The 18,713-nt window shown below is 41.1% G+C and overlaps 1 protein-coding gene and 1 non-coding gene across 3 annotated transcripts in view; one reads left to right on the top strand and one right to left on the bottom strand.

Annotated features, from left to right (window-relative positions):
* The window catches only part of TINAG (tubulointerstitial nephritis antigen), a 111,016-nt gene that overhangs the window by 24,607 nt on the left and 67,696 nt on the right, over nucleotides 1-18,713 (bottom strand). For both annotated transcript variants that reach the window (XM_038747102.1, XM_038747095.1), the window contains 3 exons: nucleotides 18,376-18,556; nucleotides 17,702-17,747; nucleotides 5,625-5,748 (listed from right to left, as the gene is read on the bottom strand). In XM_038747102.1, coding sequence (XP_038603030.1) covers nucleotides 5,625-5,748; nucleotides 17,702-17,747; nucleotides 18,376-18,556 — 351 coding nt within the window. The remainder of the gene's footprint in view (nucleotides 1-5,624; nucleotides 5,749-17,701; nucleotides 17,748-18,375; nucleotides 18,557-18,713) is intronic.
* LOC119937483 lies at nucleotides 16,919-17,056 on the top strand. The gene has a single exon (XR_005454126.1). It is a non-coding gene; the product is annotated as a small nucleolar RNA SNORA7 (small nucleolar RNA).

An 18,713-nucleotide genomic window follows, 5' to 3' on the forward strand; every position in this document is an offset into this window, starting at 1 on the left:
GTTGGGTGAATATAAAATGTCAAAAGGATACTGATCCAAGTACAGAGGCATCACTGAAGGGAGAGCAAAAAGTGGAAATGAGGAGTTACACAGACCTTTTGGAGGAGATGTGAATTTAGATGGCTATGATAGCTTAACTTCCAAATAAGGTATATGTAGGTCCTTGCGCAGTGGATGCTGTCAATAAATCAATGGTATTTTTGAGTGATTATTATGTGCAGAGCACTGTACTAAGCCCTTGGGAGAGTACAATACAATGTTGAGTCAGCAGCATTTAGTCAACTGCTGTGTGGGTCATAGAGGAGGATGGACTAGAGCAGGATTCCCACGCAGCTGCTTTAGGGTGAACTGAAAGGGGATAACTGCACCAAGGGAAAGCAAGGCATGCTATATGAAGACTTAACAAAACCTAGTTTTGAACCAAGTGATATAGGAGTAGGTTGTTTGGAGGCAACATTCCTTGAAAAGGAGCTGGAAGATAGGGAGAACAAAGAACAAGCTCCCAAACAGCCATTCGTCCTGAATGTGGCAAATGCTGAAACACAAATGAGCAGGGAGTATGTTTCCATGCCAACAGTCAGGGATGGACAGAGATGAAAATGAGGGGGGACATTTAAGAATGTTCCACCTGTAAAATAACAAGTGTCAGTGTGCCTGTTTGTATTTCTCGAGCATTTACTGTGTCCAGATCACTGTACTAACCACTTGAGAAAGTTGGTAAGTTTTCTAGACTGTGAGCCCATTGTTGGGAAGGGATTGTCTCTAGCCGTTGCCGAATTGTACTTTCCAAGAGCTTTGTGCAGTGCTCTGCATACAGTAAGCACTCAATAAATACGACAATGTGTGAATGAATGGTAGACATGTTCCCTGCCCACAGTAAGCTTACAGTCTAGAGGGAGAGACAGACATTAATATAAATAAATAAATTACAAATATGTACATAAGTGCTGTGGGGCTGAGGGAGGGGTGAATAAAGGGAACCAATCCAAGTTACAAGCAAGATTCCAAAAGACTTGGGAGAAGAGAAAATGAGGGCTTAGTCAGTAATGGCTCTTGGAGGAGTTGTGCCTTCAATAAGGTTTTGAAGGTGGAAAAAGTAACTGTCAGTCATACATGAAGAAGGATTGCCTACCAGAGGCAGGACTTTGGTGAGAGGTCAGTGGTGAGAGATGAGATCGAGGTACAGTGAGTAGGTTGGCATTAGAGGAGCGAAGTGTGTGGGCTGGGTTGTAGTAGAGAAGCAGCATTGCGTAGTGGATAGAGCAAGGGCCTGGGAGTCGGAAGGTCAAGGTTTCTAATCGTGACTCTGTGACTTGTCTGCTGTGTGACCTTGGGCAAGTCACTTCACTTCTCTGCCTCATTTACCTCATTTGTAAAATGGGGATTGAAACTGTGAGCCCTACCTGGGACAGGCACTGTGTCCAATCCAATTTGCTTGTATCCACCTCCAAGCATAGTACAATACCTGGCACATAGTAAGCATTTAATAAATACCACAATTATTAATTCTTATTATTAGGAGAGCAGCGAGGTAAAGTAAGAAGGGGCAAGGTAATTGAGTACTTTAAAGGAATTTCTGCTTGGTTCAGTGGTAGATGGGTGACCACTAGAGGTTCTGGGAGAGTGGGGAAATATGTAGAAAAAGGATCTGGGCAGCAGAGTGAAGTATGGATTGAACTGGGTAAAGACAGGAGGGAAGGAGGTCAGTAAGGAGGCTGATACAGTAATTAAATAATTTAGCCATGATAGGATAAATGCTTGGATTAACATGGTAGTAGTTTGAATGGAGAGAAAAGGGTGGATTCTAGTGATGTTGTGAATGATCATCATCATCATCAATCGTATTTATTGAGCGCTTACTGTGTGCAGAGCACTGTACTAAGCGCTTGGGAAGTAGAAGTTGGCAACATATAGAGGTAGTCCCTACCCAACAGTGGGCTCACAGTCTAAAAGGGGGAGACAGAGAACAAAACCAAACATACTAACAAAATAAAATAAATAGAATAGATATGTACAAGTAACCTACAGGATTTAGTGATGGATTGAATATGTGGGTTGAATAAGAGAGAGGAGTCAAGAATAACACCTAGGTTGAAGGCTAGCAAGACAGGATGGTTATGATACTATCTACAGTGTCATGAAAATCAGGTGGAAGATAAGGAGTTCTGCTTTGGATATGTTAAGTTTGTGGTGTTGGTTGGACATCCAGGTAGAGGTGTCTTGAAGGCAGGAGAAAATAGACTACAGAGATGGAGAGGGATCAGGACTGGAGGTGTAGATTTGGGAATCATCATCATCATCAATCATATTTATTGAGCGCTTACTGTGTGCAGAGCATTGTACTAAGCGCTTGGGAAGTACAAGTTTGCAACATATAGAGACAGTACCTACCCAACAGTGGGCTCACAGTCTAAAAGGGATAATCATCTGCATAGACTTGGTGGTTCAAGAGGTAGTCATAAATATTGTTACTGTTACTACTGCTAAATGACAATGATATCCATTTATAGCCCTTTTTTTTTCAAAAGCCACTGAAATTTGTTTGTGAATTTTAGGAAGTATTGAGAAATATACTAACTTTAAGGAAAAGAAATCGAAGTTTTATTACCACATAAAAGGACATTACTCCTGATCGTAGTACAATGTCGGTTAACCTTGTCATTTTCTTCATTCATTCATTCAATTGTATTCATTGAGTGTTTACTGTGTGCAGAGTACTGTACTAAGTGCTTGGGAGAGTACAATATAACAATACACAGACACATTCCTGCCCACAATGAGCTTACAGTCAAGAGAGGGAGACAGATACTAAGATGAATAAATTTACAGATATGTATGTAAGTGCTGTAGAACTTGATTTCTTGATTTTAAAAGCCAACTGGTGGCTTCATTAAGAAAGGTCATTTCACAAAGAAAGCAGATCACTTGAGGCTGGGGGAAAGGGGCCTCATGGAAAGGAAGTATGAAAACTAGATAAAAAGAGTGGCAGTAGGTAATTTAGCTTAGGCAGATTAAACAGGTAGTCTGATGGAACTCTTTTCAGTCATGTGCTGATAGAGCTTGGGTGGTGGCTATGTTCAGAATCCTATTAAAGTTGGAATTAAAATCCAGGGATTGAAATCCAGGAAAGTTATTCTTGTAGCACCTTATTCCTGGGAACTGTCCTAGAAGCCAGGGGACTGTTTTTCCCAGTGGTCATCTGAAAATGAGAGTCAATTACCATGCTGTTGGGGCCTTTTAAATTCAGAAGAGGGACACCTGACTCTTGATCTCACTCTCTTCCTCCATGCTGAGATGCTTAGGAGGTTTTCCTGAAGGACCTGCCCAGGTGTTTATCTTGTCAGTAAACACATGCAGAACTTTATCTGGACATCTAAAGAAATTTGAAGTTTGTGGAGCTAGGGTTGGGTAGGCAATTATATATGGGTTAGCTTTCTTCTCTCCATTTTCCATCCCTTTCTCTCTTTCACTCTCTCTACCTCTTTCTTCCTTACTCTGTCCAGCCCACCCTTCCTATGCATGAACCTCTTTGTATAAGTTCTGAATGTTTGTAAAATGTCTAAAAGTACTTCAAATTTTCTCAGATTTCTCCCTGAAAATCCCTGACTAATCAGCTGTCACTAAATGCCCCATGGATGCTTACTGCAGTCTTGGGACATGGATTAATGATTAATGGCCTTCAAAGAATTCTTGAAAGAATCTTAAAATAATTCAAGGTCCATTCCTAAACAATTTTGCTTCCAAGCACTATGGTGTAGTAGGAGAAGCAGCATGGCTAGTGAGAAGACCACAGGCCTAGGATTCAGAGGATCTTAGTTCTAAATACAGCTCTGCCAGTTGCTTGATTTGTGAACTAGAGCTAATCACTTAACTTCCCTGTGCTTTAGTTCACCGGTTCTTGCTCCTACTTAGATGTGAGCTCCATGCAGGACAGGGACTGTGTCAAACTCAATTGACTTGTATCTCCCTGTGCTTAGAACTGTGTTTGACGCAGTAAGCATTTAACAAGTACTATTAAAAATCATAATTCCATAAGAAGTTGCCATACAGTAATTACAATTTGATAGAAAGGTCCAATGCCTATATATAAATATAAATATGATTCTACCTAGACTCCTCACCAACTATCCTGTGAAAGTTGACATGCATAACAAAACTCCTGCAGAAATCATGAGTCTTCTGGGACTTTTTCTGCCAATGAGAAAAATTCCATGAAGAGAGAATCTTTTTCTGCATTTGATACTCAAATGGCGTGTTATTTCATTATCTAGTCTAGGGATTAAAGATCCTCTCTACATGCATTTCTTTTTCCATCACATATACAATAGAGATACCCATGTCAGTTGTTTAGGGTTTTTCCATGCGTATAAAAACTATAATTAAACTATCTGTTTGGGATTTTTTCAATTTACCTTGGGTTAAACATAATATCAGTAAACTGTCTACTTAGCATTCATTTACTATTCATTAAATTTAAACAGGGAAAAAGATCATAGAAAAACCATATGGTGATCACAATGTGACTATATAGGAGAAATTCATAATTCCAGGTGGAACTCTGTAAATGCTCCATTGAATAGAGTATTTTATTATCATATTTTTTTAGTGCTACTTGTTAGGTACTTACTAAGTGCCTTGGCACATAGGACTAAACACTGGGTAAGATACAAGAAAATCAGGTTGGACACGGTCCCTGTCCCACCTGAGGCCCACAGTCTAAGGAGGAAGGAAACTGGTTTCTTTTAATCATAACAGAAACCAAGTAAGCTCCTTGTGGCTAGGGAACATGTCCATCAAGTCCATTGCATTTTACTCTCACAAGTGCTTAGTATAGTACTCTGCACACATAAGCACTATATAAATACCACTGATTGATTATAACCCAAGTCTCCCAACTGCCAGCCTTCTGCTCTGTCTTCTGGAAAATATGGGTGAGAGTAGATATAAATAGCACTGGTTAGTAGATATAAATAGCAATGTTAAAGAATTATCTGTCTTAATCTGCCTGGCTAAGTCCAATTTGTGGAGAAGTGAAAATCTGAGGACTGACTTACCTTAAAATATTACTACTAAAGAAAGCCTAGTGAACTTTCATATACCTTGAATCCATCTTGGTGTAATATTTTGAGATATTTTGAGTGTAAGCAAGTTGTAAAGTCAACAAAATTAGCTGTTAGTAAACATTTCAGAACCCCTACAGGACCAAATTCCTGCTCTTTAAGCCATTCCGCATGCAGAACCACCTTACTACTGGGTACTGCCAATGGTCCCACTCTCCAATCCAATCCACGCAATTGATTGGTTGATTGAGCTAATCCCATTAGACTGTAAAGTCCTCATTGTCAGGGATCATATACCAACTACCACCTAACTCTACTGTACTGTACACACAGTAAGCACTCAATAAATACCATTGATTGATTGATGATACAGGAATAATGTACTGTGAAGTACTGTTTTCTTCTCACAGAGGAGAAGCTAGAGTACCCACAATGTGTAATAAGAATCATCAATTTATAACCTGGACTACTGAGTTTCATTTTCTAAGACTTACACTACAGTATCATGACAGGGAAAAATACTGTAGCTACAGCAAAAAAGGAAATTGTAATCATTTAACTTACCCAGTGAGTTTGACAGAATGAGTTCGCAACTGTTTATAGTTTTCTGATTCATCGCTTATGTTGGTAATGTGCCTGTAGATCCCAGTTTTGTAGTGGAAAAAATCATCATGCACCTGCATTATTGCTAAAGAAATAAACAGGTATATTAGCCTGGAAAAAAACAATTTGAGCTTCAGAAATCTTTTATCTTCCCAGAGGTGAATATCCTGGTCATTTTGGATTCAATTCAGAAAGGACTGAGAAATGAAGATTATGTGATTTCCGTTTGCTAATATAATTTGCTTTCATATTGTAAATTTTCCTACTGGTGTTTCTACTACTTTTTCATATAAGTCTATATTTTACTTTTCAAAGTGTATCTACTCTAAATAAAGGAAAGAAATAAATGGTTCTTCAGTTACACTTCCCAAGAACTTACCACTGGTGCTACTTCACAAACACCATTACTACTATGGCTTAACATTCTCACATATGGCAAAAGATTGCCCTTTCTCCCTCAGCCTTGTTCCTCACCACAAACCTATTAACAGCTCCACTTGAGGTAGCAGGGAAGGAATGAGTCTAGCAAAAGGGATTTACAGTAATTGCCTTTAATCCTGTAATTAATGTAAACCTTTTCCTGGCACGTATAAATGAATGTTTAGGCTTTGGAGTGAATACACTTATTGTGCCAAGATTTCATTCTTAGAAATACATGTTGGCTGAGCTGATGGCAAATTCTTGCAAGAACAGTTTCAGATTTAGATTGAGAAAGGATCCATCATTTCTGCTTTCTTGGTATAGTAGAAGAGTCCGCTGAATTGTGTGGATGATTCCAGGTGAGCCACAGATAATTAATTTTAAAATTGCCCAACAGAGGGTAAGAGCTCTTTACATTTCAGCTACACCGGGCAATACTGAGTGTAGCCTGGATTCCTTTAAAAAATGCTTATTTGGCATAAGAGAGGAAGGAGAATAGAATGATCCCTATTCTTCCTGCATTGTAGCAGAATAACTGGGATTAAATTGAGAAGTAACATGGCTTAGGGAAAGAACATGCTCCAGAAGACCTGGAATCTAGTCCTAGATCTGCCACTTGCCTTCTGAATGACCTTGGGCAAGTCACAAAACTCTGGGCCTCACTTTCCTCATCAATATAAAGGGATGCAATCCTTGTTCTCCCTCCTACTTACACCGTGAGCCTAAAATGAAGATGTGTCTAATCTAATTATCTTGTATCTACCCCTGTGTTTAGTAAAGTTCACGGTATATAGTAAGTACTTCCTAAATACCAGAACTATCATTAGAGTTATTGGTCTACGCATACTAGGCATAAGGACCTGGGTTCTAATCCCAGATTCTCCATTTGTCTGCTGTGGATGTTGGGCAAGTCATTGAGACACCCAAAGTCTCCTGGGGCAGCGTAGGGTAGGGAACTTGTCATGCATTGCTGACAGAGCCTCAATCGCTAACCTTCCCTCCAAAGCCTTCTCTGGTGGCTCAAAAAGAGAGCAGCTGTTGGAAGCCAACCACCTCAAAGGAACTATCCTTGAGAGCCTGTCATGTAAGGTTGGTTAAGATCGAAGTCAAGCTGATTCAGCCTCATCTGTCCAAAATCATATCAATCAATTGAACAACAGTATTTCTCTTCTTCAAATGCTGTTGAATCATTTCCAATCCATAGTGACTTCAAGGACACACCCTCTCCAGGATGCCCTGTCTTCTGCCATAAAGTCATTCTGGTATCCATAGGGTTTTTTTAGTAAAGATACATAAGTGGTTTACCGTTGCCTTCTTATACACAGTAAAATACTGGAGTCTCTGTCGTTGCCTTTGATCAAAGTTTTGATCACTTGATTTTGATTTTGATTTTTTATTTTGATTTGCCTTTGATTTTTTCCTATGCCGCTGCTGCCCAGCATAAGTGAATCAACTTTTTCTGATGCTTCATCTTAGTCCTTTACATTATGGGTAACTCTAAGCTTCATCAGCATATGCAAACTCTCCTGCCAACATAAGGCATTGATTCATAGGACAGTACAATAACTGATCAGTAGAGAAGCAGCTCGGTGTTGTGGATAGAGCACAGGCCTGGGAGTCAGAAGGTCATGGGTTCTAATCCCGGCTCTACCATCTGTTTGCTGTGTGACCTTGGTCAACTCTAGGCTTCTGTTGCCTCACCTGAAAATGAGCCCCATGTGGGACAGGGACTGTGTCCAACCCAATTTGATTGTATCCACTCTAATGCTTAGTACAGTGCCTGGTACATAGTATGTGCTTAATAAATACCATAATTATCTTTATTAGTAGTAGTAGTAGTAGTAGTATTTACTGAGTGTTTACTATGTGTAGAGCACATAAAATGGTGTGTGGAGAACCATATTAAGCACTTGGGAGAGTATGATAGAATGGAATTATTTGTTTTGTTGTCTGTCTCCCCCTTCTAGACTTTGAGCCCGTTGTTGGGTAGGGACTGGCTCTTTATGTTGCTGATTTGTACTTTTCAAGCGCCTAGTACAGAGCTTTGCACACAGTAAACACTTAATAAATATGATTGAATGACTGAATGAATGAATTAGCGGACACATTCCTTGCCCATATGAATTTGACATAAACCCTAATCCCAGACTGCAAACTGTGTTCTTCTGGTTGGCCAGAAAGGCAGGGTCCCACCAGATAGATATCTGAATGGCCTGAGAAGGGCAAATTTTCTGCAGGGTCAGAGAGCAGTACCAAATGGTAACGTGGCTCAGTGGAAAGAACCCGGGCTTTGGAGTCAGAGGTCAGGGGTTCGAATCCTGGCTCCGCCACATGTCTGCTATGTGACCTTGGGCAAGTCACTTAACTTCTCTGGGCCTCAGTTACCTCATCTGTAAAATGGGGATTAAGACTGGGAGCCCCCCCGTGGGACAACTTGATCCCCTTGTAACCTCCCCAGCGCATAGAACAGTGCTTTGCACATAGTAAGTGCTTAATAAATGCCATCATTATTATTATAAACCACCAATTTCTCCCTAGACTGCCTCCTCTAGACTGTAAGCTCTGTGTAAGCTGAGATCACATCCTGTGGCTTGGAATCATCATCTGAAACATTTTATATAACTGTGAGCCTGACACTGATGTCCCATACTAATAATAATATTGAATTGTATTCTCTTAAGTGCATAGTGCTGTGCTCTGCACAAAGTAAGTACTCAGTAAATATCATCAATTGATTAATCGATTGATTCTCACTGTATGTAGGCCAAAGTCTCTGGCAGCTTTCCTCTAATCACACAAACAGTCCCTGACTCTGCCCAGAACTCCTGGGTAGGTCAGCCAGATTTTAAATGACTTAACTACTCCACAGACATGGAAGACTCTAACCCTTGGTGAGAGTGGTCTGTCTCCCTCTAGGTCTCTCATGTGACCAGTCCCTCCGCCATCCTCCTCTTCCGGCTTTCATCTCTCTCCCCACTCTATTCCATCCTCTTTCTTTTCCCCTCTCCTTTTCTCTCTTTCTTCCTTGAACATTCTCTGATAATATTGGTGATTTTCTAATACACATGTACAGAACTTCTGATGTAAGAAATGTTGTTTGCTTATTGTAATATTTGGTGTGGGGCTGAAATGCACAAACATACATGAATACAAAGAGAGAGAGAGAGACAGAGAGAGAGAGAGAGACAGAGAGAGAGAGAGAGAGAGAGAGAGAGAGAGAGGCAAACAGAAGAACTTTAATTCTACACCAAATTGGCCATGTATATAAATGTATATGAATGTGTGGGGTCGGGTGAGTGGGGCGGGTGAGTGGGGCGGGGGGGATTGGGATACCGCTGAGTTTTCCTTAACCTCTCCCTGAGCTAAACTTGGATTTCTACATTCTGGATAGTGGTGATAATGGTAATAGTAGTAGTAGTAGTAGTAGTAGTAGTAGTAGTAGTAGTAGTAGTAGTAGTAGTAGTAGTAGCAGCAGCAGCAGCAGTAGTAGTAGTAGTAGTAGTAGTAGTAGTAGTAGTAGTAGTAGTAGTAAGAGTGGCAGTAGGTGTAACAACATTTATTGAGCACTTGGTGTCATGCACCACACTAGGCACTTGGGAAATACAGAATAATAAAGTTTTGCATTCTCTGTCTACAAGAAGCTCATACTCTAATGAGGAAGACAAACATAAAAGTATTGTGAACTTGTCTCATTTCCTCCTCCAATAGCCCTGACAGACCAGTTGTCTGCCAGTAAATGCCACATGGATAGGAACTGCAGACTCATGGCCTGGAATCGTATCTGAAACATTTTATATAACTCTGAACCTGACACTGAGATCCCATAGTAATAATCCCTAATCAAATGCAATGCTTTTCACAACAGCAGTAATCCCCCTTATGGAGAATATACAAGAGGGTGGAGGAAGATTACTATCCTTTTTGGAACTTTAGAAGAGAGAGTTGGGTTCAAATTACTGAACCCAATTCCTTTCATTTGAGGCCAGATGCTTCGCTTTTTTTCATATGTTTGTTTTTCTACTATGGAAAAGCACCACATGGCCTCGTGGAAAGAACACAGGCCTGGGAATCAGAGGAACTGGGCTCTAACCCTGCTCCACCAAGTGCCTGTGGTGTGACTTTGGGCAAGCCATTTAACTTCCTTGTGCCTCAGTTTCCTCTTCAGTTTACTGAGGATTCAATACCTGTTATTCCTCCTATTTAGACCTTGAGCCCTATATGAGACACAGATTGTGTTCGACCTGATATACTTGTATCTACCCCAATACTTAGAATAGTGGTTGACAAATAGTAAATTAGCTTAGCAAATAGTATATTATTATAATAATTATTATAAAAGCTAAAAAGCAGTTAGCTGCGAGAGCAAGACTGATTCTTATATCCCTTTATCCCTTCAAAATAGCCCCTGCTATAAGTCCCCTTGATTCCTAAAGTTTATAGTATTTTGTAGCAGATTTTGTTTTCTCTCACCAATGCATATTTTGAACTGTATAAAGAAGGTAGGCTGTTGTTTATACAGAAGTCTCTAAATTCCTATCCTTTTGTTCCTCTGAAGAGGAAGAGAGAGCTGTATATTAGCCCAAGCGATAATAAAAAGACAATCAGTGTGCTTTTCCACCAAAATGACTCAACCAGCCTCTTATCATTTATAAAAATATGCACTTATTGCCAGAGGCTTTTCAGTTCTATGGAACTAGTTGCTCCCTGAGCTCTTATGATTCACTTTTATTCCTGAATCCCCAGCATGCAACATGTTCTTCTATTTCCATAAAGTACAGCATTTAACTCCAGAAATCCAAGGGACAAGGTAGAGGACTCATCCCTCACCACTGCAGTTTGTTCTCTAATATAGTGAGGGCCATCAGGGAAATACTTGGAGTAATGAGATGAGCCCATTGTTGGATAGGGACCATCTATATGTTGCCGACTTGAACTTCCCAAGCACTTATCACAGTGCTCTGCACACAGTAAGCGCTCAATAAATACGATGGAATGAATGAATGGATTTTGTTTATAGCACTAATGTAGGATGTGCACCTAAAGCACTCTCACATTTTACCAAAGTGGAAGTCGTTCATTAGAACATAAATAAAATCATATGTTTTCAGTTGTGTCTGAAATGCCTAAGGTTTTATAGAGATTAAATAATCCTTTAGAGGAGGTTAATTCCTAAATTCTAAGCCATTAGAACTTTCATGAGGTTCACACGACTAAAGTGTACTAGAAATAATTATCTGAATCTCTACATCTTGGAGGGCCTGTGGTAACCACTGCACAAATCAGATTTAAGATTTGATGTACCCAGAATAAAGTGCCAAGTTCACCTCAGCTGTGTCTTCTGGTAAAGCAGAGAAATGCCTATTCTACAGTTAGTGTGACCCTGATCACTAGGAAGGAGAAACCTAATTTACTTCTATGCCATTTTTCTAAAAGGTGCCAAAGATTTCAACATCTGTTGACAAGTAAAGAGGTTTCCTGAGGTGAGATCACCTCCCAGCTCCACGAATAATGAAAGCACTAACGTTTCTTCATCATTCCCTGTGTTGAGGCAACCGGCTTATCTACCTGCTTTCTGTCAATTCCATCAACTCATCTACAGTCATCATGAAACCTTCCCTGGTAAAGCAGGAGCAAAACTGAAACGTGGATTCCCTGCTTTATTTTACGAAACAGATGCAACTCCATCAAAATGAAAGGCATCATTTCTTCATGTTAGCTATGGTAGAAGTGAAGAAACAGTGTGGTCGAGTGGATGGAGTACAGGAATAAGAGCTAGAGGATTTCCTTATCAAATCACTAACCCACAGTCCTGTATCACCTCCACAGTTCACTTTCTTCACTCCTATGGACAAGCACAGAGTACTGTTAGGAGAAATCTAAACGTCAGGCCAACCTCGTCCTTATGTGCTTCAACTCTGCCTCTCCTCTGCCTGGAAATATTATTTCTCCATCCTTATTGACACCCATGCCCATTGCCCTCCTGAATTGACCTCACCATTGCTCTTGCCAATTGTATTTCTCCAATTACCCTCACCAGAGAATCAGGGTGGCCTAAGGGATAGAGAACTGGTCCTGGAGTCAGAAAGACCTGGCTTGTAATCTCAGCTTTTTCACTTGACCGCTGTGTGATTTTGGGCAAGTCACTGAATCTCCTTGTGCCTCAGTTACCACATCTGTAGAATAGAGACTAAGACCGAGCCCCATGTGGGACACAGATTGTGTCCAACCTGATTACCTTGCATCTACCTCAGAATTTAGAAGAGTGCCTATCATATAGTAAGTGCTTAACAAATGCCTTAAAAAGTTCCAGATGCATAACTCTCTCTTCAAACCCCCTGTACCCTCATCTTCTCAATTCCTTGCCCCTAGTGACCTGGCCAGTTTTATTGAGAAAATTGAAAGTATCAGGCCTGATCTCCCTAAAATTTGCCCTTCTCTTCTCCAGCTCCTCCCGCCTTCTGCTCCTTCTTCAACGCTCCCATCTTTCCCAGCAGTATCTCAAGAGGAGCTCTCCTGCCTTCTCTCAAAATCCACCCCCTCCACCTGCACATCTAACCTCACCCCTTCATACTTTATCAAAGTACTTGCCCCCTTCCTTCTCTCTCTGACCACCATTTTCAACTGTTTGCTCTCCAGTGGATTCTTCCCCACTGCTTCCAAACATACCCATGGCTCCCTCCAGTTATCACCCCATCTCCCTCCTACCATTCCTCTCCAAACTCCTGGAGCAAGGTGTCTACACCCACTATCTCAAGTTCCTCTCTTCCAATTCCCTCCTTGGCCCCCTCCAATCTGCCTTAAGTCCCATTCACTCCACAGAAACTGTCCTCTTAGAGGTCACAAATGACCTCCTTCTTGCCAAATTCAATGGCCTCTACTCCATCCTAATCTTCCTATACCTCTCAGCTGCCTCCAACACTGTCGACCACCTCCTTCTCCTAGAAACATTATCCAACTTTGGCTTCACTGACACTGTCCTCTCCAGGTTCTCCTTCTCAATCTCTTTAGCAGGCTCCTTCTCTGCCTCCCATCCTCTAACTGTGGGAGTCTCTCAGGGCTTAGGTCTGGGTCTCTTTCTATTATTCTCCACCTACACCCACTTCCTTGGAGAACTCATTTGTGCCCATGGCTTCAACTACCATCTTTTTGCAAATGATTCCCAAAGCAACATCACTGGTTTTTCCATCTCTGCAGTCTTGCATTTCCTCCCGCCTTCAAGACATTTCTACTTGGATGTCTAACTGACACCCTAAACTTAACATGTCCATACAGAAGTCTTTATTTTCCCAGAACTCTTTATTTTCCCACCAAAACCCTGTCCTCCCAATGATTTTCCCATCACTGTAGATGGCGCCACCAGCCTTCCTGCCTCACAAGTCCTTCATTCATTCAATTGTATTTATTGAGCACTTACTGTGTGCAGGGTGCTGTATTAAGCACTTAGGGAAGTACAATACAAAAATAAACAGACACATTCCCTGCCCACAATGAGCTTACAGTCTTGTCTTGTCAAAATAATAATAATGATAATAATAATGATGACATTTATTAAGCGCTTACTATGTGCAAAGCACTGTTTTAAGTGCTGGGGAGGTTACAAGGTGATCAGGTTGTCCCACGGGGGACTCACAGTCTTAATCCCTATTTTACAGATGAGGAAACTGAGGCAATGAGGAAACTGAGGCACAGAGAAGTAAAGTGACTTGCCTTCTTGTGTCACACAGCTGACAATTGGCAGAGCAGGGATTTGAACCCATGACCTCTGACTCCAAAGCCCATGCTCTTTCCATTGAGCCATGCTGCTCCTCGAGCCATGCTGTCGAGTCATCTCTGAACCATAGTGACACCATGGACACGTCTCTCCCAGAAAGCACACCTCCACCTGCAATTGTTCTGGTAGAATACCTACAGAGGTTTCTTGGTAAAAATACAGAAGTGGTTTATTATTGCCTCCTTCTGAGCAGTAAACCTGAGTCTCTGCCCTAAACTCTCATTCATGCCACTGCTGCCCAGCACAGGGGAATCTTGACTTGTAGCAGGTTGCTGTCTGCTCACTAGCCATTGGTCAAGCTAGGAATCAAATGGGAATGACTCTGCTGGACTCTCCTTCCCAAGGTCAAGACTGGTAGAGTACTGGAAACTCTCCAGGTGCCATCCTGGTACCCTCCAGATAGCTTACAGTCTAGATGGGAAAAACTGACATGAATATAAATAAATAAATAAATAACAGATACGTACATAAGTGCTATGGGTCTGGGAAGGGGTCGAACAAAGGGAACATGTCAGGGGGACACGGAGGGAGTGGGAGATTAGGAAAGGGGGACTTAGTCAGGGAGGAGATGTGCCCTCAATAAGGCTTTGAAGTCTGTAACCTTGGGGCTATTCCTGACATATCTCTCTCATTCAACCCATGTATTTAATCTATCACTAAATCCTGTTGGTTCAACCTTCACAACATTGCTAAAAATCCACCCTTTTCCCTCCACCCAAACTGCAACCATGTTAATCCAAGCATTTATTCCATCCCACCTTGCTTACTGCACCAGCCTCCTTGTTGACATTGCTGCCTTCTGTCTCTCCCCACTCCAGTCCATAATTCACTCTGCTGCCTGGATCATTTTTTAACACAAACGTTCAGTCCATGTTTCAACACTCCTCAAGAACTTCCAGTGGTCACCTATCCACTTCCAAGTAAAACAAAAACTCTTTACCATCAGCTTTAAAGCACTTGATCATCTTGACCCTTCCCACCTCATCTCGCTGCTCTCCTTTTGCAGCTCAGACTGCACAATTTGCTCCTCTAATGCTAACCTACTCACTATACCTTGATCCTGTCTATCTCACCGCCATCCTCTCATCGTCTCCTGCCTCTGTCCTGGAATGCCCTCCCTTCTCATTTCTGACAGACAATTACTCTCTCCACCTTCAAAGCATTAATGAAGGCATATCTCCCCTAAAAGGCTTACCCTGACTACGTCCTCATTTCCTCTTTCCCCACTCCCTTCTGCATCCCTCTGACTTGCTCTCTTTATTCACTCCTCTTCAGCCCCTCACCACTTAGGCACCTATCTGTAATTTATTTATATTAATGTCCATCTACCACACCAGACTGTGAACTCACTGTGGGTAGGGAATGTGTCTACCAACTCCTTTGCATTGTACTCTCCCAAGCACTTATTATGGCCATCTGCACATCATAAGCACTCAATAAATATGATTGATAGAATAATTAAGTACTGGTTCTGTTATTATATACATATATATGTATACTGCACATCATACGCACTCAATAAATATGATCAATAGAATGATTAAATACTGGTTTTGTTTATATATGTGTGTATATGTATACTGCACATCATAAGCACTCAATAAATATGATTGGTGGAATGACTAAATACTGGTTATTTATATATATGTGTATATGTATACTATATATGTATACATATGTGTGTAGTACAGGAAATTCCAAGTATCCTAAGGTTATATATATATGTATGATTGTAACTGGCTTCCAACAGGCTCCTGCCCAAAGTTGAAATTCACTCCAATAGCAATCAGGTCAGCATTTAGAAAAAGGACCATGTAGACTCCTGAAGGATATAGCAGATTTTTTTTTTAATTTGTAGGTTATTTTCTGTTCCACTGCATAGATAGTAGCTGAGTGCCTTGTTGAGTCCATGACATGCATTTCCATTTAATGCATGAATGCTTGTACCACGCTGTTTTGCTGAAGGCAATGTATAATACTCAACATTTGTGTAAGTCAGAAAAAGTATCAGGTGCTTGAGGAAGGTTATCTTAGAATGGCATGGCAAAGGTGAAAAATAAAATGTATTTTCCATATGAAGTAGGGACCTGGGATTGTAGCACACAATCTGCAGTTTCATTTCAGGAAACCAACAATGTACTCCTTATTTCTTCATGTTTAGTCCCCAACACCATATTCATTAAAATTGACTTGGCTATTTGAGTACTATGGCAACAACAACAGTAGACTAAAGACAAGAGGTAATCACAAACAGACAATGTTGCTTCTATTCTACATTAACCCCATAATAATAATAATATTAATGGTATTTGTTAAGAATTTACTATGAGCCAGGCACTCTACTAAGCCTTCAGGTGGATACAAGCAAATCTGGTTGGACATAGTCCCTGCCCTGTATTGGGCTCACAGTCTCGTTCCCCATTTTAAAGATGAGTTAACTGAGGCACAGAGAAGTGAAGTGACTTGCCTAAGGTCACACATGAGACAAGTGGCAGAGCCAGGATTAGAATCCATGACCTTGTGACTCTCAGGCCCGTGCTCTATCCACCATGCCATGTTGCTTCCCTACACTTTTAACCCTCTCCATTCCATTCTCACTGGAAAGAGCACGGGCTTTGGAGTCAGAGTTCATGGGTTCAAATCCCGGCTCTGCCAATTGTCAGCTGTGTGACTTTGGGCAAATCACTTCACTTCTCTGGGCCTCAGTTCCCTCATCTGTAAATTGGGGATTAAGACTGTGAGCCCCCCATGGGACAACCTGATCACCTTGTAACTTCCCCAGCGCTTAGAACAGTGCTTTGCACATAGTAACCGCTTAACAAATGTCATCATCATCATCATCATCATCATCATCATTTCCAGCATGCAAAGCTAACTGATGGATGGAAGATTCAGATAGCTAAAATGTTTTGATTTATAGATATGTTTTAAAGAGAATTGAGACCATTAGTCTTAAAAAGTCCCAAAGGGGAACTAGGAATGTGACTTGACAATGCTGGCTCATCTAAAAAGATTGCTCTGTTATGTAGAATGTGTTACATAATGGCAGAGTATGTCTGTCAGAGCCCACTCAGGGTCACACCTGGAGAGTTTTCAGTACTCTACCAGTCTTGGCTACATGAGGGAGAGTCAAGCAGAGGCCTACCCATTCCATTCCTAGCTTGGCCAGTGGCTAGCGAGTGGAAAGCAAACTGCTACAAGTCAAAACTCACTCGTGCTGGGCAGCAGCGGCATGGGAGAGAGTCGAGGGCGAAGACTCGAGTTTACTGCATGAAAGGAGGCAATGTAAACCACTTCTGTATTTTTACCACTAAAACTCTATGGATTCACCACCAGAATGATTGCAGATAGTAATGATAATAATAGTAATAATAATAATAATAATAATAATAATAATAATAATGGCATTTTTAAGCGCTTACTATGTTCCAAGCACTGTTCTAAGCACTGGGGTAAATACAAGATAATCAGGTTGTCCCACGTGGAGCTCACAGTCTCAATCCTCATTTTACAGGTGAGGTAACTGAGGCACAGAAAAGTTAGGTGACTTGCCTAAGGCCACACAGCAGACAAGTAGCAGAGCTGGGATTAGAACACATAACCTCTGACTCCTAAACCTGTGCTCTTGCCACAAAGCTATGCAGTTGGAGAGCATGTTCTGGGAGAGATGTGTCCATGGCGTCGCTATGGGTGGAAACGACTTGACGGCATAAGACAAGATAAATGTCTGTCAGGGAGCCCTTTAAAATAAAGGTGTGTTCCTCCAGAAGTTGTCATCGTGAATAAAAATGTTTACTAGTAAAAGAGAGTGAATCATAATGGTGATTTTCATTTCTTCTAACCATACCTTGCACTGGTCCGTTTTGCATGATTTCTTTCATGATTTCAGTTTCCTAGGAAAAAACATCAAACAACAAAGATACTGGTTAGGGGTCTAATACGTGTCTTAATTCTGAGTCTAAAAGCCAATACAGTAAAAGCTTGGACATTTGCATTTTTTCTTAGTAATAGGAATGACAAATAGGTTAGTAAATGTTGGAATGAGGGCAGGGGCAACCCCCCATCTTCCCTCCCTATCTGTTTGTGGTCACAGAAGATATCCTGTCAGCACTCTGAGGATGCCAAAGAATGTCAATCTTCAGTGCTAGAAGGAGGTTTGAAAACACTGAGCAGTGAAGGAACTAGTTACCCAGAAGGTCACTGAATCTCACTGATACTCCCCTCAGAAGTATGCAGCCCCTGCTGAGACTGAGAGTACTGAATTCATGTTTTACAGAATGGAGAAACTAGATTCCTAGGCCACAGCCCTTTCCCATCTGGACAAGGACTCATCACTTGGGAGAATAGAATAGAACACCCTGCCCTTGTCCTCAAATAACTATCTAACGACATAGCTCCCTTCCACTTATAGAATTCTATAACTAGCAAATTGTTCGGGGGACAGTGAGCTCTCTAAATGTTATTGGTTGAGTCTTACAATAAAATGTTTCAAATATTGCTTCATTTCTTGTGGCAACTTACATTGGAAGAGATTCTGTATGGAGGAGTGCATTGGTAGATGTGATTGGATTTCTCTATATTGTTCGGACATGGTTTTGTGGCATGTCTTTTCCCACGGCCATCAGTCCGGCTTGATATTTCACAGCCACTGTGGTTGGACTTTTGATCCTTGGAGAGTGGATAGCACATATGAGAGACTAACCTATGGAGATGAAAAAAGATAAGTTGTAGTATTTTGCAGTGTATCTCTGATTCTCTAAAGCTTTCAGAAAAGAGGGGTAAGGCTTGGGCACGGCAAATCCAAGGTTAACCAAGTTATTTTGACATGTACCTTCCATGATTTTTCAAATTAACTTCAC

The sequence above is a fragment of the Tachyglossus aculeatus genome, chromosome 1 (assembly GCF_015852505.1).
Source record: "Tachyglossus aculeatus isolate mTacAcu1 chromosome 1, mTacAcu1.pri, whole genome shotgun sequence".
Classification (NCBI taxonomy): Eukaryota; Metazoa; Chordata; class Mammalia; order Monotremata; family Tachyglossidae; genus Tachyglossus; species Tachyglossus aculeatus.